Genomic DNA, 22,191 nt, shown 5'->3' on the forward strand with positions numbered 1-22,191 from the left:
ACCAGGCTTGTATATAAGTAATCAAATATATGTATATATAATATTAATTAATATAATATATATGTACACACAATAAATATTTAATAATACATATACCAAAATTTGGGTGCTTACCTGAAAGGGATAGTCCAAGACTCTTGGTCCTGTGTACCTGGTCATCTGTTTCCATTTGACCACCTTGTATGTTTTATGCTTGTATGTCTATTTTATGTCTGTGTGCTCTTGGAAGATTTTTTGTGTGCCTTGTATGGCTGACGATTACTATGTTTATGTTCTTGAGACACTTAAGGTGTTTAACAGTATTGCTCTTACTGGTGTTCTCAGCAGCAGATGCAGAGGATTTTACTACTCAGCATCAACAGTTTAGATAGGAAATTTGCTAGGTCAAGGGTTTTCCATCCTTGGATCAGCTGTTAGAGTGATTTGGTGTTGAGAACACATGTTCAGGTCTGAATATTCACAGATTTTAGCACTTGCTGACTTTTCCGAGTGACGTGAGCAGCACTGATGCAACTGTCCCCCCTAAAATCAAATGCTACGTTTTCATTTATTTCTGTCCATATACTGTGATGCAGTATATGCATTGATTTCTCTTTTTTTTTTTTTTTTTTTTTTTTGGAACGGAATTGTTTCTTCTGCCTATTTCCCTGTACATGCACTTCCGAACATTTTAGTGTGTCCTCTCTCTAGTGCTATTGCTCTTGCCTAAACACCTTTGCAACACAGAAACATGCAGTCTCTTAACTGCAGCTACTAATATTTTTGGGGATTTGAAGGAACACAGGAAATTGCTATTTATACTGCATGCAATCTTTACAAAATTTAATATTTTATATGGATACTGAGAAACATATCTGGCATAATGACCCAGGATCTATGGGTTGTGATCTGATTCTCAGTGTGGTATCCATCTCCTTAGTGTATCTTTTATTGGTTTGGTTGTTTTGTACCCATCTTTAACAGTACTATCATAAATACCAAAACTACCTACTTCCTCTTTTAAACATTTTTTGTTTTGTTTTGGGATTTTTTGGGATTGTTGGTTTTTGGGGGAGATGGGGTATCATAGCTGCCACTGGGCCTTCATAACTTTTACAGTTTACTTTGAAGTGAAAAAAAATACTATATTAAAGCCATGTACTGATATGAACAGTTGAGAAGCAAGGTCAGAATGTACAAGCCCATGTACATGCATGCAAGCTAAGTGGGATAATTTGGGGATCTGATATTACAGAGATGAATCATTCTGTCCATGAGATTGTGAAATTTGTCATAGATGAACATTCGGGTTTTTTTCTCCCCTTTCACAGAAAGATAAAATTCACAGATGAGATGAGGAAACAAGACTAGTAATGATTTCTTCAAATTGTGTTGCCTGTTTAAATTAAACTTCAGGGAGGATTATTATTCAGAGCTTGCCAGCTTTTTCAAGACTGTAAGTCTTTGAGAAATGGAAGCTAAGAATGCCATTTGGGTTTGACCACCTGGCAAAGATGATTTGAGTAACCTGCTAGCAAATCTGGAGGAAGCAAGGATGAAGGGGTAGTAGAAACTCATTGCTAAAGTCCAGACACTTTACCTGTCAGAGGAGCTGCCATGCCCCTCTCACTCAAAACATCTCACTCAACACACAGTCAAACACTGTAACCAGTGTTCAGTTTGGGAAACTTCCTTTCAGCTTCATAGTGTTTTTTAGATATGCTTCAGATGTGATTCCTTCATTTCTATATCTACTGAATTTCATGTAAATAAAGATACCAAGGAAATGTGGTTTTGGTTGGTGAACCAAACCAATCTGGTAAAGCACTGAGAAGTTACTGTAACTAGAGTATTTCTCAGGTGCCCTTCACTATCCACTATAGATACTCAACAAATCTCTTTTTGCTTAAAGGATTTTTATGCTGTTGCAAGTGCTTTCTCTATCTTCTGGTCTTTTACATCAGCAGGGTGTATTTGTCATTCATATCTGAGGACACTAACAGTAAGCTCATCAACTTAAACCTTACTTAATGTCAACAAAGACTCCAACACAAAAGATTTTTCAAAATGTCTGATGCCATCATCTTGATAAGATCCATCAGATTATTACTACGATTTATTTTCTTGTTTCTAGATATTAACATAAAACACAAAATGCTTAATAAACATCACATAAGAAAGACTATGCATTTGAAATAATGGATATTTCAGTGTGTATAATCTTACTATTCTTTGGATTGTTACTGGGCTGGAATCTTGAATTCTAAAACTTAAATTAAAGTAGGATATTTGGAAATAAAGTCATAAAGAAATATAGGTTCTAGTTAATGTATATTTGAGTGCTTATTTTGAAAAATTGAGTCATTTAATGAATCATTTCATGATAAATACACCATCTTGGAAATAGTTGTATTTTAATAGCATCTTTCCTTTTACTTCATTTTTTTCTGAGAAACTTGCTGGGGCTTATAGTCTTAAATCCTTTACTGTGTTAATTTAATGTCACTGAGGAGGTATGTGAAATAGAAACATATATATTGTAAATAACATTTCTGAAAAAGCAGCTTAGCAGAATAACGAAATCTATTATGGTTTTGTGCTTTGGTAAACAAAAAGATTGGAGGAGTCAAACAGTACATGAAAAAACAACCTTAAGACTTTTGGTTTAGTCCTTAATTTGCTTCATGAGGGAGAATGTACTCCTTTATTGATTGATGTGCTTCAAGTGACTGATCCTTTTTGATTAGGCTCTTTTTTCACATTTTCTGAAGAGTAATCACAAAACCTCTGAGTTAACAAAAGAACCAGAAGAAAACTGTAGATTAATACATGGTAGTCTAGTGCAGCTACTAAGCTGTATTCCTTTCATTGAATGTAGTTCCAGTCATTGATTAAACACTGGAAACAAACTTTATTTCCTCTTTATATTACAGAGCTGCTAAATCTCACTGAATGATGATGCAAAAATCACTAGACATATTGTCAGGATTTTCTGTAAAGATCTTGAACACGTTGTTCAGCATTGCTTTTTGTTATGCTGAATAGCAAAATTGTATCAATTTCTTTTACACAGTAAAGAAGAAATAGGGATGAAATTATCCCTGCAATGCATGTAAAGTTAACCAAACCATCAGGAGAGCATTCAGGGTAAAAGCTTGGGGAGGGAGAGTATTTTTAAGGAGGATTATAGGTTCAGATTTCTTCAAATTTTAATTAACTTCTTAATGAACTTCTTTTAATGAACTTCTCAAAAAATCTTCTCTTAATTGTCGTTTGGTTTTATTTTGTCATTTCAGGAGAGTAGAAACAGCAGTAGATCATCTAGTCCTAGTGTGAGAATGATCACTACCTCGGGACCAACCTCTGAAAAGCCAACACGTAACCCATGGACACCAGATGATGCAGGTAATCCTTTGTTTATTATGTAATTTTTTTGCTTGTAAAAAAATTAAAATATTTATTTGATTGTGGTATGAGGTGTGTGCTCAGATATTAATAAAAGTAAGCAATGAAGATCATGATTTTTTTTTAAGTTCTGCTTAAATCCAGTCATTACATTACTGCCTTGTTTTTCACATATGCTTTAAGAATACTTATTTATAGATTGTTAAATTACATAAACTTGTAAACATTCTGCTTGTAAGAAAGTACTGTAAATTGATGTGATAATAATACTTAATGAGGATCTTGTTAGCAGTAGTTTTTTACTGTCGTTTTGGGGAACTAGGGGAATAGTAATCTTGGAACATTTTAGTCTTGTCCATTTGTATTTTGAATGCACATTTAAAGATTTCCTTGCCCTGACATCTAGAATTAAATGTTATGTAGGTGAGTATCAGCTGGAGTGGGTTACTTCTGTTTACTATCACTGTTGTAATTTTGCTTATGCAGAGTGTACATGAGCACACAAAATTGCTGGTTTTAAATGCACTAACACGTGTCTGTAGAAACGTTGTAAATACTTCTACTGTAGCATCACTGCTCTTTTGTTATGAAATAGGATTAAGAATGAAGATAATTGAATAGTTCTGTTTGATTTTAAAAGTCATAATGCATTGTTACGAAAAGAGCCAGTACTGGAATGCAGGAAAAAATGGACCCCCATAAATTCCGTTTTAGAATATAAATAAAAATTAGGTTTTTGTTACCAAAATGTACATGTAGAATCTTAAATTTAGTCTCAAGGTGGTACTTCACAGTACCTCAGGTTCTGTAATCTTTTTCTTGTGATCTTTTCATCTGGATGATCAGACTCTTTTCCTGTAACAGACTGCAAAATGGAAACTCATGTGGTGACTGACTCTTGCACAAGCATATGTATATATACATAAATATGTATGTATATTTGCACACTTGCATTTTACCAAATATACGGTGATTATGTAAGATGTACTTTTTTTTTTTGCCCTGTGTTAGTGGGAGGACAATACACTCCTGTGTTTTGCTTCTCTATTTTTTTCTTTCTGTCCTTTGTTGCTTTGCTTGACCACAGTCACTCAGAACTTCCTCATGCCCTTGCCCACTGCTGCAGCCCACCCTGGGCCCTCTTGTGCAGCATGGACCCCAAGTTGTTTTAGGCAGTGAGCACTAATGGGAATTGCTGCCTCACATTGGAAGCAAGCTCTTACCCAGTCAGGAGTTCATTGGGAAAGATGCAAATCGTAAGCCAGTGCAACAAAAGTTTGTGCCAAGTTTTTGGTCTTAAATGCAGCACAGCACTGGAGCTAAAAGTCAAGTCTATTTTCTGGCCCACAGAAATTGCTCACCTTATACTCATGTACATACATAATGTGCCATATGAATATTTTTTTCTTGGTAGGTTTATGTCGGCCATGCACAAAGAATTGTTCAAATTTCTGAGGAGAGAAATAATTTTGGTGTTCTATAAAAGATGCTACGCTTTTAATTTAATGAAGCAAGGTGATAAAACAAGGATGCAGCTGTATCTGGTCAATCAAGGAGAGTTTGCAGTTCTGTGACATGGTGCTGAAACACTCGGGAATGTCACCTGAAGCATTTACATGTATTGATGTATTTTTGAAGCATTGCAGTTCATTGTCACAATATCCATATATGGCAATAGTCTAATGTAGGGAAGGATTTCTCATGTTGATTGCATTTAAGATACCGTGGTGATTAAGTCTCTGGTTTAGGGTTGTTTTCTTTTTCCTTTTTGTTATTACCACCTTCCAGTTTCCTTACAAGCATACACTTAACCACTTTTTCTCCATTCCCACCCTCTTATTTCTGTTTCCTTTTGAAGCTGCTCTTGGAAATAGCATAGTCTTTGAGGGCAACACCTTAGTTTCTCTACCACGACTACTCTGTGGCAGGTGCTTTTGGGGTATGGGTAAGCAGCCCCTTTTTTTTCCCACCTACCCTCCTCCATATAATCCTCTAGTAGCAATTATGCAGCTGTAAAATCAGTAGTTTCTCCATGTGTCTTTACTCCTGTGTCTCTTAAAGCTTAAGAGTAACCTTGTGATCCCCAGATTGTGGGCTACTGAAAGATAAGAATGCAGAAACTTACTAAATCTGGAATGAAAGCTCTAGAGAAATCCAGAGCAAGTGCAGTGTAAGAAGAGAGCAGCCATGCCCAGGAGACAGACCGATTATTGGGTTCCTTGCTACCCACAAAGTATCTATATGGAGCAGAGAAGATGTCCTAGAGCATGCTGTGAGGAAGATACTCTAGAGACCTCACTGGGAGCAGGTTTCAAAACTGAGCAGGAGGTTGTGCTTATTTTATTCTGGCAGAGCTGATTTGCACAGCTTCTAATTTTAAAATCATTAGATGCATGGGCTGGCTGGCTGATCCTTCATAAACAAGAATGAAATGGCAAATTTTTATAAACAGAAATGATCGCAAACTGTAGAAAACTGTACACAAATCTGTGTGCTGTTACATGGCTTCTAGAAATGTAGGTTGATAACCATAATTTTTTTTTCCTTGATGTGATAGACCATACTTTTGATGTTCTTAGCTATCAGAAAAACAAAATGATTCATCTGCCTTGGGATTGGAACGCTGCTATTTCCATCTGCTTATCCACATTCAGATTGTGTATTGTGAAATTACTTAGACTTCTTGTTTTTGTCCTGTAAGAAAAAAAATAAGTATTTTTAAATACATTAAAGTTTTCTTGGTATTTTTACAGAGACCAACGGGTCAGATAACTCCATCCCAATGGCATATCTCACATTAGATCATCAATTACAGGTAATAAATACACAGTTTATTAGATTCTCAAGTTTGCATTTCATTCTAACATGTGACTTTGGGGCTGCAAAATATAGTGCCACATATTTACCTGGGTTTATGTTCTGTCTAATTTTTGACCAAGGCTAAAAAAAATATATTATGTAATCTGAGATTAGTTGACTCAGGTTTGATGAAGCTATTAAAAACAAGCCCTGGGAAACATGATCCCTTAAACCAAATGTAATCTGAGTTTGACTGTCAAAATAAGACATTATTTGCTTGAGCGTTACTGAATCAAATTGTTGTATACACTTTAATTTTTGTGTGGGGGATTAAACTTTGCTTTGATTTTTGTGACAAGTGTCAGATTAAAAACTTCAGATTTGAGTAAACTTTGACATCGGTGCAGTAATATTTTCCAGGGCATGGTTTAACACTTATTTTTAAAGGCTTACTGGTTTTTAAAAGACTGTTATAAATACACTGCAGAGACATTCTAACACACTATTTACTAAGATATCAGTTCATTAGTCTTTAACATGTCTGATTTATTTTCAGCCTCTAGCACCATGCCCAAACTCCAAAGAATCTATGGCTGTGTTTGAACAGCACTGCAAAATGGCACAAGAATATATGAAAGTTCAGACAGAAATCGCATTGCTGTTGCAGAGGAAGTAAGTGAAATGTGTTTAACCTTTTCTTTTCTTCTGTGTGTATCCTATACACACATTCTGTGTATAATAATAAAAATACATAAAGTACAAAAATAAAAAGTAAATAATAGTCACTGTGACTATTATTTCTGGCTTTATGAAGTAACATTTCATAGGGTGTAATTATTTTGCAACCTTAAACTCAGGAATACTGAGCTGCTCAATACAGATGAAATATTTAGAAGCAGGTAATTGAAAGTTCTAATCAATATCAAGATTCTTCTTCTGGACAAGTCCTACATAAGGTCGTGGCAAATCTCTGTATGTTACAAACTGGTAATGCTTGATAGTATCATCTCAAATGAAACACCTGAACTGTTGAAGAACCTTTTACTACACTCTCCATTAAAGTATTTTCAGTAGTAATTTATAGATAATTGTTTAGTTAACGGATTGTAGAATTTTGGGTAATATGTCAGTGTTACTCATTTTGCAGTTAGTTTTAATCATGTATCTGACTTTTGTCAAGCACTGCATTTACAACAATATTACCAACGTTCATCTTGTATTTTTCTGCCATGTCTTGAGGACCTGATGCTTAAAAGCTGTTATGTGCCTTCTCCTTGTGCACTGGAAATAAATTCTTTCCTCTTGCATTGTTTACATGTATAAGTAAAGCAGCTGCACATACTGTTGTATTAGGTCAAAAAATGATTGCTGATTCAGAATTTGAGTTCAGAACAAGTTCTGTTGTGTTCTGTTTCCTGTTGCTGGGGGCCAGTTCAGAGGTCATAGTTGCACACTGGACCAAATAATCAGGTTGTGACCCACCAGTGTCTGAGCCACTGGCAGCTGTTAATAGGGATCTTGCCTTGGTATCTGTGGATTAGCTAATGAGAAAAATGTATGTGTAAACCTTTTGTACAGTAGAAATAGCATACAGAATGGGGGGGGGGGGAATGTTACTGTAAGATTGAACTCTATCACATATTCACTTTGGGCTTAGTATTCTGTGAACAATTTGATTTTTTTCACATGTAATGAGAATTTTTAGATTTGATGAGGAGATAATGATGCTAGGGTTAATATCTTAATTTTGATTCTACTTGTGTTGTCCCCAATGGTCAATAAATTATTTAAAATATATTTGTTTCAAAACTGTTCATTCTCTACTTTTAGATTCCTACTGCTTTTTTTCCTAAGAAGTTTGTGTTCACATTTCTTCCAAACTATTTTTTCTTAGTCAGAAGGTAATTGTCCATAGGCGTTAAAACAAAAAAAGATATTGTGAGGGCTGAATTGAATGCTGGTTAAGGTAGTGATCAGTTCAACCTCATATAATTACTACATTTTCTTTAACTGTAATTAAAAACCATATGACAACAATTAATTAACTTTATCCTTTGCTATTTTGTTGCAAAAATATTGCTGGCAGCTTGCCTTCTTGTCACCTCATAACAAAATAGTAAAACAAACTGCCACACCAGTTTTGCAGAATAAATTTTAGTAAGATTATCAGTGTGTTTGGGCCTCTAAAATCCTTGCTAAAAAAACATGTTGAACACTTACAGCATAAATAATGTGAAATGCCAGTTACAGAAGTAATTTCCTTGATTCTACTTTTCCACTGCTTTAGTAAGTTCAAGTCCAGATAGAAAATAGTACTTCACTAAAAAGCTACAAAAATTTCTGTAATTTTGTATTTTAAGTTGCCTTTTAGTGATTTAAATGTACATATAGATATCTAAAATTAGAGTTGAATATATTTATGAAATTTTGTGTTGCTCCTTAGGTATTTTACTGTGACCTGTAAAACTACATATGAAAGACATTGTCTAAAGGACACTTTTAGAGACTGAGGCTTAGTCTTTCAGCTATTTTAAAGTTTAAATGTGGATTTGATTTGGAAGGGAATTTTCCCCAGACTACATTAAAGAGTAACATTCTTTTGTCAACTTCTTTTGCACAGAATATCACCAGCTGTGAGTTCATATTGATAATCAAATACTGATTTGAAACATATGAAGTCATCTACACACAAATGAAAATAGAATATAAATGACAATGACTTTTATTTTTTTCATTTCAGACAAGAACTAATAGCAGAACTGGACCAGGATGAAAAAGACCAGCAAAACACATCCCGTCTGGTACAAGAACATAAAAAGCTGTTAGATGAAAACAAAAGTCTCTCAACATACTATCAGCAATGCAAAAAACAATTAGAGGTCATCAGAAATCAGCAACAGAAGCGGCCAGGCACATCATGATTTCCTGGGACCTTTCAAATGAAAAATATGCACAGAAAAGACTGATTTTTTTTTTAATTGTTATTATTATCCCTTATTATGACAGCTCATGAGTGTTAGCTTCCTGGTGTGATCTGTACGTGTCTGCTACACTTAACATCATTTAATTTTCTTTTTTCTAGGTGAAATCCCGTTCAACAGGTTAATTGAATAGGGTGAAATGACAGTGACTTGAATTAACCAATAGCCCTCAATTTAAAGCAAGAAGAGTGGCTGTTTGCATGCTCCTTGTGTGAAGGCTAGTCTAACAAGTGTTGAGGAGGCTGCTAAATTGTGAGAACTTATTTTTAGTTTTTGGTGTTGCCTCAGTAAGAGCAAAAAAAAAAAAAAGACTTTCCTGTTTAAGAATGGTTTTGTTCCAGTGTCTCATCTCAAACTATTATTATGAAGATTATTTTCATAATAAACTGAAACATGCACCAAGCTGCAGAGGTGATGTTGGCTGACCAGAGTAATTCATGATGCATTAGTGATGCCTTTTACCTGTAGACATAGTGTATTTTTCCACATGTAAAATGGTAGGCAAACTGATGCCAGCGTTCTTGGTTCAGTGCTTGATGGCCCTGCATTTTGACTAATATATTTCATGTAATCTTGCATTCATAAAATATTTGAAGTAAAAGGCTGTATTTTGTTTACTTCCTTGGGGTGAATCACATGCAGTTTCATTTAAATAGTGGCCAAAAGTTAGGAAGGTGATCACTGGACACAATTCGTCCCTCGTATAAAAGAGATAGAATCAAAAATAGGTAAAAGCCTGTTTCAGACCTTTAAAACTTTTGTCCCTGTAGAATCGTTGGAAGGAAATTCAGAAAGAAAATTAATGCAGTACTTGAAATACTTGCTCCCTTTATATTTTTGCTCCATTATTGATTTTGTTTCAGGAGTTTTTTTAATTAAAATTTATTTGGTGAAAAGCATTTACCATAAATGTAAATAAGTTTGTTTTAGATAGAGAGAGAAGAGTTTGGGGGAATTACTTTATTTTAAATAGAAAATTATAAAATGGAGTTGAGTATGCAAATAGTGGAAACTATTCAGAAAATGAGAGAAATAGCTTAGATCTCCATGAGGAATCTCAGCTATTCCACTCATTTGAACATAGCTCAAAGGAAGTTCATCACAGAATGCCTGCTGCCTTTATGACTGAAAAATTGCATTTAATGAACTCAAGTGGAATATGCAATGCTCAGTGTTGATATTTACCATTATTACATAGGAGAAAATAATTACTTGTTTACATTGCAGATTGATTATTTGGATTATGAACTAACTTTTAACTGGTACAAAAATAAGGCACTTCTATATACAATGATAAATTACTCCTTACATACATACCTAAGTTCTTGATGTTCTCAGTTACAGGTGGGGCTTTAATAACACTTGTTTGCAAAATTAAAATCGGAAATTGAATTTTAGCTGCTGAGCCTTATCAATAAAAGAGAACTAATCTGAAATTTGAAATACACTTATTTCAAATGAATAGTGGCTCATACCCATGAGCAGAACTTGGAAAAACCTTAAGGGGAAAAACCTCATACTATTTTCTTTCTCTTCCTGCCTACTTGATAAAAACCATTAATACAGTTGTGCTTATCTGTGAACAGCAAAGAGGACAAACAACTTACTGAACATCCTGTCTTGACAATAAATCTATTGTTGGCAAACCTTTGGGAGTTAGAAACCTTTCCCTCATTTTATTTAAATAAAGGAAGGGTTCTCATTCCCAAAACCTTAACAGATAATTTGATTAGTTAGCTGAAACTGATATTGGGATCAACTTAAGGGCACACATATTTATAGCAAAATGTAATTGGGGGAGAAAATAACTCTAGTATTAGGAATAGCACAAGTTATCCAAAGCATTGCTGTTCACATACATCTGTCTATCTACCAAAATGGAGACACTCAGTGATCAGCAGCTCACTTAACATATGCTGAAGCATTAAGTAGAGCAGCATAAATACTGATGCTCAACTTCAGAGGCATTGATAATTACATACACAAAATCATTTCTCAGGACAGTTTTTACATTTTTGCTGTGTAGTAAAAGAGATGCTTAAGGTAAATCAGTGTTGTATGTGAAAAGTCACTTTATGGCAAGGTTTGAATAACGAAAGTGAATGCAGTGATAAATTAATGGTACATAATACAAAAGTAATTTCTACCAGTTGCTTATGATTTTTCAGGGTTTACATTAAAAAGGGTGTCAGATTATAAAATAAGTGCTACCATGCATTGTTGGCTTCAATCAATAGCTTGGTTTTATCACTCTTTTAATCTTCAAAGGAAATCTGAAGTTTGACTTTTTGCCTTCAAATTGTCATTTACTTAATTTTACCAGAAATTTAAAAAATACTTGCCCAGATTTCTCACTGAGGTTTTCCACATGAACAAATTTGTTTATCATGAAAAAACCTATAAGGGTAAAACACATCAGTTTGGGCTGAGAGTTTAACAGCTTAGCTGTTATTTTTTTTCATAAGGCTCTTGTTTTAAAGTTGTTTACAAATGTACTTTTATTTTTCTGTTAAACTATTTGGACTGTTCAGGAATTTTTTTCATGTGCTCTCTGTTCAGTTAAAGCTGTTCCTCTAATAATGGAGGTGAAACATCTAGTTTGGGCTGGGCACTGCCTTCTCAGAAAAGGTAACAGGCTCTGCTTTTTGTTACAGTCTGTGTTCTGTAAGATATTTTGTAATTGAAGTATGCTTCTGTATACTATGCAGTTCTTCCAAAAATGCTTTTTTTAGGCTTTTTGGTTTGTTATTTTTTCTGATGAGGAGTTGAAGATTGTAATTCAAAACTTGTACATAAAATGGTGAATGATTTCATATGATTCAGGAATGAGCAGTGTGGCTTTCTGTTACAGGGTTTTACTGCTTTGTCAGGAGTCTAATTAATAAAAGCTGAGAGCCTTCCACAAACATGTAGTAATGCCCCAACGCTTGCCAGAGCATCCGTGATCTCTCATGGAATCCCACACTGGGTGGAAGATAATCATCGTGCAGTTGTTCCCACTGCTGAAAAAAATTCTTCTGCTATGAGCTTGTCCCTTCCTGTATGCAGAACTAGGGTGTAGGATGAATAGCCTTACTCATAACTGAGTATAAAAATATTTTAAGAATGGTGCATCTACCTTGTGGATGTAGTGCAAAGAGATAACTGCTTGTCTTCTGTTGTTAAGGTCAGAAGAATTTCCTTCCCTGGAACTTGGTCTTTTTTGTTCATAATAGATGTTACAGCTTGAGAGGTTCTGTTGCCATACCAGAGACAGAGTTGACCCCCAGAAGTGTCATTGTCTGTGAAGATCACAGAATTGTGCTTCACATCTGTTCTGAAGTGTTCTGAACAGCTTGATCCTTTCAGGTGCCCTGCTGTAACTGGCCGGGAAAGTTTGAAAAAACAAGGGGAAAGAAAAAAGGTGTGGCACTCCCAACCCCTCAGAATAGAGATATCCCTGGTGACCAGGTTGACGAGGAGGATCTTAGAAAAGTAGACGCGTGTAGATGTATATGCAAATATAAACACGGTGTTACGTACTCGCATGTTCTTACCTACCTGAAAGGAGGATGCAGCCAGCTGGGGGTCAGCCTCTGCTCACAGGCAGCCAGCAACAGGACAGGGGACACAGCCTTAAGATATGCCAGGGGAGATTTAGGTTAGACATTAAGAGGAATTTTTTCATAGAAGGGGTGATTGGACGTTGGAGTGGGCTGCCCAGGGAGGTGGTGGAGTCGCTATCCCTGAAGATGCCTAAGGAAAGACTGAAGGTGGCACTTGGTGCCATGGTCTGGTTGATGTGGTGGTGTCAGTCATAGGTTGATGACCTCAGACATCTTTTCCTAACTCATTGATTCTATGATTCTGTAGAGAGCTGCATATATCAAATCAGAATTGATGCCTTTTTTTTCCAAAATCAGAGTTTAAAATCTTTCTTTAGTTTTTATTTACTTCAGTAATGTCACTAGATGGGTGATATTCTATGCCTGTGACGATCATGTTCTTTAGAGGCAGATAAATAGAGGTGTGAGAGTGCATCAGTTATTTTCTGTGCCCATGTAGCAGTTTCCTGCTTCTTGCAGGGACAATTCACATCTTCCACTGTACTTGGAGAGGTTTACTACATGTCTTTTAACTTTGAACCTACATCTATCTGGTCATGGAGCAGTATTTAATGAAAGAGCAAAACAGAATTTAGACTAAGTACTTTTAATTTTTAATTATTAATAAAATACTGTCTTAAAATATTTAGAGCACTGCTAATCCTAGGGCTTTAGCTAAACAAGCATTAATGAAGAAAAGATTTTTATTCGCAGCTGTGTGCTTTACCCTAAGTATCTAAAAATTTGAGATACTCCAAAGGTTACAGCAGGCTTGTGTCTGCATAATTCCACATAGTTTGTTAGTACTCCCCTTCTAACTTGAATAAAGGGAGTCATGCCCTTGGGAACCATTTCTTTTTACAAATGGGTGGAGAAGAGCACATCATAGAATCACAGGATCATTAAGGTTGGAAAAGACTTGGTGGACAACAGCCTGTGAGCCAGCAATGCCCTTGTGGCCGAGAAGGCACATGGTGTCCTGGGGTGCATAAGAAAAAGCATTGCAGGTTTATGGAAGTGATTCTTCCTCTGTGCTCAGTCTTGGTGAGGTGCTGTGTCCAGTTCTGGGCTCCTAGTACAGAAGAAACATGGGGCTACTGGAGCTGGTCCAGTGGAGGGCAATGAAGATGATAATGGGACTGAAGCATCTCTCTCACAAGGGAAGGCTGAGGTAGCTGGGCCTATTTAATATGGAGAAAAGGTGACTGAGAATGGTTCTCCTCAATGTCTATTGGTATCTGAAGGAGAGTGACAAGAGCCAGGCTCTTCTTGGTGCTGCCAAGCAATAGGACAAGAGACAATAGCAAAAACTGATGCACTGGAAGTTCCACCTGAACATGAGGAAGAACTTTACTGTGGTGGCTGACTGAGCACTGGAACAGACTGCCCAGAGAGAGCAAAGAGTCTCCTTCGCTGGAAATATTCAAAAGATGTTTGAATACAATAATGATGTAGCATGGTCTAGGAGACCTTTGGAGCCTGGACGACGTGACCCATTGTCATCCCTTCCAACCTTACCCATTCTGTGAATCTATAAACACTGATGTGCTGGTGGAAATGCATTTGCCTTCCCTTTGCCTGGTCATGCTTTTCCCTCCCACTGATACTGAACAGGAAAAGCAATGGAGCAAACGTACACAGACTGCTTTCCTGTGGTAATTGGGCAAAGGACGGAGTGGTGACTTGCATTCATATAACCTATGGGCTTAGCATGTGCTGTGGAACAAAATCTTAGTTTATACCAGAAAATCAGAAAAAATTTTGTCTCTGTAGGCAGCTTGGAGATTATATAATCTTTACATTTTCTCTGATCAGAGGGTGATGAGGCACTGGAGAAGGTTGCCCAGAGAAGTTGTGTATGCCCCATTCCCAGCAGTATTCAAGGCCAGGCTGGATGTGGCTCTGAGCGACCTAGTCTAGTGAAAGGTGTCCCTGCCCATGACAAGGGGGTTGCAACTTGATAATCTTTAAAGCCCCTTCCAACCCAAACCATTCTGTGATGAGATGTATATGCAAAGAGCTCTCTCTGGGTCTGTTCTTTCTTTCTCATTAAGAGTAGCAGTGTGGACGTCACAACTGTGGCCACCTTTGAGTGATGTACAGAGCCACATGACTGACCTGCTAGCTCCTGCAGTGTGGAAAGAAGGGTGGCCAAAAAGGTGCTTAAGAAATGAAGAACACTTCATGCAGCTTTGCTACTGTATCTATACAGTAGATGCTTGAGACTACTCAAACTCCCTTCCAAAAACAGGCAAAGTTACAAAGATTAGGCTAAAAGAGGGAATAAATCATCCTGTCATTTGGGGATATCCATATTTGCAAAGCCACCACATGTGAATCAGATTCTTATTCATGTTTCTTACATCGCCTTCATCATTAGCAAATTCCTGGCACAGCCAGGAATTGTTCATCAGGTAGGAGGTGTAGATAATTCAGCTCATCCTCTGAGGGCTGTCTGAGGCCTGTGGAGCTGCTGGAAACAAACTGCTTCTGTCAGGGAAGGGTTCAGATGGGACCTCAGAAGAAGAGTCAGCACTAGGAACCCCTTTGGTCAGTGCTGCTGTGCTTTGCAGCAAAGCACAGTGCCGTGGCTGAGGTTACAGGGCTGGTGGGTGAGAACAGGGCTGCTGCTTTTCATCAGTAGCCTTTAGCCACCCCTCTGCGTGTCCTTGCGCGCTGGCAGACACCAAAGCTGCTGTGAGGTGTGAAATTTAGGGTGATAGTTGTATGCTTATCAAAAACCCTAGTTCTAAAGAGATGGCTGAGGAGGGATTTTGTTTATTTGTTTTGGGGTAGAAAAAAAATTAGAGTGAGGGTCATTGAGAGCGCTGTATCTCACATCTCTAGATCAGGGAAGTGTGCCTGTAGCCTTGGCACAAGCCCTTCTCTGAATGTGAACCAAAAGAGCCATGTGGTGAAACAAGTGATAAAGGCTTTCATGGTTGCTTCCCTGAGGGCTCTGAGTTCTCAGACCTGAAAGGAAGAGAGGAAAAAGAAGGAAAAGCCATAACAACACAGTTAGGAAGATGAATGTGCCTGGTTTATTAATAATTTTGCATATTATGCCATAATCTCCCCAAAAAGCGCTAGAGGTGAAACTGAGTTTTCAATCTCAGCTGCCTTAATTCAATGGTTTTAGGACCGTGTAATGTGCACCTCCTGGATAAACCTCAGCCTTCACCTGGCCTTCACAACTGAATTTGCCCCTCCATAAAGCAGAAGATTTTATCAAAATATTCCTGGAGGAGGACCTCAGGTAAAGATATCTTTTTAATAAAATCCTATTGCAGTAAATCACAAAAGGTACAAAAAGTGATGAACATTAAGAATCTAACTTGATTTGGTTTTAACCATATGAAAACTCAGATTTTGGTGATTTTTTTTTTTTTTCCTTCCCTGGTGCCCAGTCCCAGAGTGAGAAAAGATGCAAATATAACCAATTGCACGCAGTTTTTCTGTGTTCTATCCAGTTCCTACAAGTTTAGTTTCTGGCAGCAAGGTTCAGTGAGGTATCTAGAGCACAAGTCCTGTGAGGAGCAGCTGAGGGAGCTGCGTGTGCTTAGCCTGGAGAAAAGGAGGTTCATAGGGAACCTTGTTGCTCTCTACAGCTCCCTGAAAAGGGAGGTGTAGCCAAGTTCAGCCTCTTCTCACAAGTAATAAGAGGAAATGCCCTCCAGTTTTGCCAGGGGAGGTTTAGATTGGAAATTTCCTCACTGAAAGGGCTGTCAAGCATTGAACAGGCTGCCCAGAAAAGTGGCTGGGTCCCCATCCCTGGAGATATTTAAAAGCTGTGTAGATGTGGCACTTAGGGACATGATTTAATGTTGGACTCTGCAGTGCTGGGTTAGTGGTTGGTCTTGATCTTTGAGGTCTTTTCCAATTTACATGATTCTATGATTCTGTGATTCTATGTAGAGAGTTTAGATTGTTGCTAAGGAAGATAGCAAAATATATTTTTAAAGAAGATGATTCTACTGAGGTTTAGCCCTTACTTGATTTATTTGGGGGCAGATTTCACAAGAAGTGAGTGATTTTCAGGATATCTTTATCAGGTAGAACACCAGTCTCATGGCTGGTGTTGATGTTGCAAGTTTTTAACCTTCCCTGGCCTGAACAGTTACTTCTAGTCTGGATATTGAAATTACCTGCTGGGGAAAAGCAGAGCTTTGGGATCTTAGAGAGTAAACCTAGTTAGTTAATTTCTGAAATCAAACAAAATACTGAAATCTCAAAAATTGACAAGAAAAAATGGAAGAAAATGCCAATGAGGAAAATGAATTTGCAGTCATTTTGGCATGTTATTCCAGATGTCTAAAACTGGCTGGCAAGGAAGTAAATCACGTGTTACCATCACACCTGTACAGAGAGATGGTGTTGCAAAAAATTTGCTTTTGTTCTGCTCTGTCAATTGGTCTGAGATATTGTTGCTCTCCCAGAGAACCAGGGCTGGCCAAGATCTTTTCACTGTCACAGAAGGATGGTGTTGTCTCTTCTCAGTATGTGACTAGTCTTCCCATACCAACAATTTTCCCAGAACTCAGCCTTGGAACAGGTAGCTGGAGGGCTGGTAGAAGTATTCACAAAGATACTTCCTCCCACTTGCTTCAGGCAAGGGAGACACGTATTCCTCCATGGTAAATCAAGCTTTGAGCCTAATTCAGAATCCTGAAGTGGATGGTGCAGAAAATAAGTGTCTCTGCTTTACAAGTGAGGCTACACAGGTGGATACAGGAGAGATTACTCTCAAATACCTTTAGCATTTGTAAATACCTCAAGAACTCCCCAGTTATCAGCATCTGCCAGTGAAGAAAATCAGAGATGATACCTACGCTCATTTTGACCCATCTATCGTGTTTCTGCTGCTGAACATTATTTTGGACTTTAAAATCTTTTAATAGCCAAATATATAATTGACTAACACTTCTCATACTATGAGTGCATAGCATAACTTGCTCTGTTATTTGGACCAAGGCTAATGTTTGATGTATAATAGCCATTTTTATCTCATTACCCCTGGAATTAGTATTATCAAGAGCAGCACATGCGTAACCTTTTTGCATCTGCAGGCAGGCTGCAGGAGGACCTGTGACACAAGGAGAAGTCTCAGTATCACCACAACTCCTCACCTCAAAGAGCAGCAGGATTGTTAACTCATGGCACTCATTTTGCAAGGTTTATGCCTACAATCCCAGCTAACATCTCTAATTCACTCTGTGGTTGCCACTCAGCAGACAAATTAATGGCGTGAGTCATTGTCAACTCCTAGTAAATAAACCAGTGAACTAGAGATGAAAGGCTCTGTATCCAAGTTGTTTTCATTAATTGCACTGTGGGGCAAGAGTAGATTTAATTTCAAGGATGGGAATATTAACCTCAATTCCTTTTCTTTAATTGAGTGTGGAGAAACAAGAGGGGTAAGCAGGGGAAGTGGAGAACAAGGACATGGGTCATTAGCGCTGTCATCTGGTCTCACAGGCAGCAGTGCCTTGTAAAAAATGTCATTGCAGCAATCAGGAGGCAAAAGCTTGTTTGGCAATGCACAGAGCATAACAAGGAAATTTACATTGGTGATTGAATTTTTACCAGTATTCAGATGTACAAGTCTCAGCACAGGCTTATAAGGATAAACCAGTAACTGGAACCCATCTTGCAATGATTCCTAGGGTAAAAACACCAGCAAATCCTACAGAACCATCTCCATGGGTGATGCTGGCTCCATGGGAAGCCTTTAAGGGGAAAAGATGTGGTCATTAGGCCTATTTTATTACTGATATATAACACTTGCAGAGCATTTCTCACCTGAAGGCTTCAAATCACTTTCCAAAATGCATGATTACAGGAAAATAGAGGCCCAAGGGAGCACAGCTGACCTTCCAAAAAGGAGTAAGAATTTAGGAATAAGATTCATCTTTCCTGCCTATCATTCCATTAACATAAGACCTAGTTTAGCTAGATCCAGGAAATATCCTTTTAGCTAGCGAGGATTGGGTACATTTTTAATTTCTCAGCTGTCTGAGTTGATTAAGGTGATGCAAATGGAAATAAACCAATTACATACCAGGTCAGCTGTCGTTGTGAAAGTGGGATAGCAGTGAATGAATGGGTACATCTTTTGGGTATGCATAGCAGGGGGGGTGATGAAATTACATCTTAGTATGAGATAAGGTGTCTCCTACATATAAAAGGCTTTAATAAAAGACCGTGAATTTTGGGCTTGCTACAAACTAGCTGACTGTGACTAATCTTGTCCAGGACCATAACTGCTAGTGAAATAAAAAACCTAAGAGACCACATTTGGGTAATGCCTCAAAGAACTTTATAGTTCAAGGAGAGAGTAAATTATTCTAAACCAAACACATTATTACTTGTTAAAAATTCTGCGAAATGATTTTAAAATTAAGGTTATCGTTTTTTGTTGATGGAAGAGGTTAACAGAGATCTATTTATGTTATACACTTCATGATGTTGGTTGGTACAAGTGACTGTGCTTAATTACATTTAAATGCTGTGCAGTTAGAAAAGAATGTGCCTAAAGCTGTATCTCCACATGCAGTGCTCATAAGAAGAAAGAATTTCTCACCAAGCTCAAATTCTATCTTCTCTGCTATTTAGAACGCAGGAAACATAAGATAATCTCTCCTTTATGAATCTAGCAGTGATTGCAAAGCTGTAAATAAAAATGTAATTCTTTCTTGTGATGCCTGTGAGTGAGCAAATCAAAATTAAATAAATAAATGTTTCCCTTGCATCTGCAGAAAACCTTTAGGGCTCTACAGAAGAGTAAATTGTGGGAGTCTCTTGACTTAGCTCAGTTACACTTGGTTCCCTGGAGGCCCATCATTTTGAAAGAACTGTGGCCTACTTGGCTTGAGAAACCAGGTCAAACTCCCTTTACTTGGAAAAAAATAAAAATAAAATATTAATGCCAGCATTTCTTGCAATAATCCAAAGCACACAGCTGAATTCAGGAAGGTACAGCCACAATCCAGTTCTGGGTTTACTCTCAGTGTATCATTGCTGTGTTAGTGAAGATCTAATTCATCATCTCTTGCTGGGAGAGTTGACCTCTCCTGGAGAACCTTTTTGAGTCCTGCAGAAATTCCTGTGCCTGCTCAGCTTGGGGTTCTGTTACCCATCCTCGGGGCTTCTGGCCAGAGAGCCAGCTAAGGCCAATGTCTGCCCAAGAAGAACATGCCCACAGCCTGTGCCACCTATACCCTAACTGTGATTGAAAGGATCAGTCAATTTTGTGATCAATGCCTTCTTCATGCCCAGCTCTGGTTTCTTTTTCCCATATTCTTCTATCATTGAAGCTGAGCTGAGTACAGAGGTCTTAGGTCACCCTCTATCTGTAATCTTTGTTTTAAGACTGGATATGGGCACACATGAGTTTTAAACTACCTAATCATTGACCTTATTTGCCAATATGTAGAGATAAATATATGATAGACACACATTAGCCTTTCAATTCAGGCAAAGGGGAAAAGAAAAATGTGCTATTCCTTTTTAACTGAGCACACTAGTACACAAAAGCAATATACTTCACTATGTAAGTGATCATAAGTGCAAGTAGTTTTTCTGCAAAATTTCTTGGTGTCAGCTTTGCAGCAGCCAAGACACAGCATTTACGCTGGATCTGCAAGAAATTGCAATAAATTTGAAAAAATTAATTAAACAATACTGAGACTGCCAGCAGGGACTAAATTACATCATGCTATAACCTGGATTTCCTGGAGGTGAGAGACTTCTGCAGAAGGAGAGCTGAGCAGCAGGACAAAGCCCTTTTTCTGAGCTATGCAGCTCGCAGAGCCCTTCAAACCATGGAATTCTGCTTTTTAACAGTGATGGGACCCTGAGTAATGACCTGGGGACAGAGAAATGGTGCCAAATATCCCTCATAATCTCTTTTGTGCAAGGCAACTTTTCCCTTGCATTAACATGCCAGAGCACTGAGGATTTCGTATTTACTAAGACTTTTTGTCTTGCCATTTCCCAAAGAGCAGTGAATTTTGTACTACTGAAAATGGTGATTATGCAAAAATAGGACTTTTTTTTTCCTCCTTGCCCCCGGAGGAATATCACTGCTTCTGAAGAAGTGGCTTTGCTCTGCAAAGAGAACCCGGCAGGCTTGGTAACTTAAACATCTGATTGCCAATGAGCAAGTCTTCAGTTGTGTGCACATTTCATTTCAACACAGTGGCCTGGGAACGTTCTGGAGCTAATTAAAATGCAGTAAGTAGTCAGCTGGTGGTGCTGAAAGCTGTTTTACCACTTGGAAATGGGAATTGCAGTGGTTTCCTCCTTATGGTCTGGAATTGTTGGGAAGGAACATCACATGGAGGCTAGTTAATGCACAAAGCATCTCTAATGGGTGCAAAATGGTTTGGGGGTTTTTTGTGTCTAAAATCAGACATTGTTAATAATGTAACAACAAGGAAAATGTGCTCTTGGGGAGAGGCCAAGTTTTGCAGCTACTACCAAGAGCCTACTTACAATCTAGGTTGATCTTGATCATAGCTGGACAGGCTTGAACTCAAAAAAAAGTTGGATTATAGCCATTAAGAAGCATTAATCTCGGAGGTATCTGAAATTAACCTGTATTTATTTTCATAAATACCTTGTGTGTTTCTTTTGGTTTAGAAAATTCCACATTTAAACAAACCCAACCAAACCACAGCACAGTACCTAAGTCCCAAAGATGAATCACTAGAGTAGGCTTTGACGTGACCAGAGGATTCTTGCAGTACTTGCAGAAGCTGCCAAAGCGTAGAAGGACAAGTGCAGGGCTCTCCTGCTCCATCATAAGCCCTGGTGTAGGCCTCCATATCCATAGTGGCTGCTTACCTTAAACCCTGAGAAATTCAAAAAGCACTTGCTGGAGTCCAGCTTCTGTTTCAGCAGTGGGCAGGGCTCTTTAGAGGGCAGAAGTGGGACTTTAGCACCACTCTCATCCTCCTACCTGGCATAAAAGATGCAGATGAATCACTTGGAGGTGAAGCATCTCTGCATTTATATGCAGAGCATCTATATGCTCCCTCTGACTACCTTTTTGCAGCACTGCAACCTTTTTAAACTTACCAGCAATTTACTGGAGCGTGACAGAGAAGAAAATGAGGTGTGTTTTTACATTTCGTTCTGCCAAATGAGCACACAGTCTCACAGTCACCTACGGAAAACTGGAAGGGTGGAAAAGTGAATTTTCCTTTTCTCATTGCAATTTAAAGAAAGTATATGGAAACTAGTTTGGTGGATCTGCAATCTGTATCTTATTTAAAATTAAAATTGTCCATTGAATAAATTTCCATTTACTCTAGCAGAGCTCTGGTGATTTACATCAGTTAAGAATCAGCTCATCATTTCCTTTAAAGCTACTTATATCATTCTGTGGTTATGAGCACTCTACAGAGCATTTAGGCTGCATTTTTAAAGAGTATAAACCCTCG

At 37.8% G+C, this 22,191-nt stretch overlaps 1 protein-coding gene across 5 annotated transcripts in view; it reads left to right on the forward strand.

Moving 5' to 3' along the window:
- MAP3K7 (mitogen-activated protein kinase kinase kinase 7) overlaps window positions 1-11,982 on the forward strand; it is a 47,907-nt gene extending 35,925 nt beyond the window's left edge. For 4 of the 5 annotated variants that reach the window (XM_053937039.1, XM_053937040.1, XM_053937041.1 and 1 more), the window contains 4 exons: window positions 3,276-3,384; window positions 6,138-6,199; window positions 6,740-6,855; window positions 8,924-11,982. In XM_053937039.1, coding sequence (XP_053793014.1) covers window positions 3,276-3,384; window positions 6,138-6,199; window positions 6,740-6,855; window positions 8,924-9,104 — 468 coding nt within the window. In that variant the 3' untranslated portion in view covers window positions 9,105-11,982. Of the gene's footprint in view, window positions 1-3,275; window positions 3,385-5,242; window positions 5,330-6,137; window positions 6,200-6,739; window positions 6,856-8,923 lie in introns of all 5 variants that reach the window. The other variant, XM_053937043.1, reaches the window with a different exon arrangement.
- The last annotated feature ends 10,209 nt before the right edge of the window (window positions 11,983-22,191 follow it).

This window comes from Vidua chalybeata, chromosome 3 (assembly GCF_026979565.1).
Source record: "Vidua chalybeata isolate OUT-0048 chromosome 3, bVidCha1 merged haplotype, whole genome shotgun sequence".
NCBI lineage: Eukaryota > Metazoa > Chordata > Aves > Passeriformes > Viduidae > Vidua > Vidua chalybeata.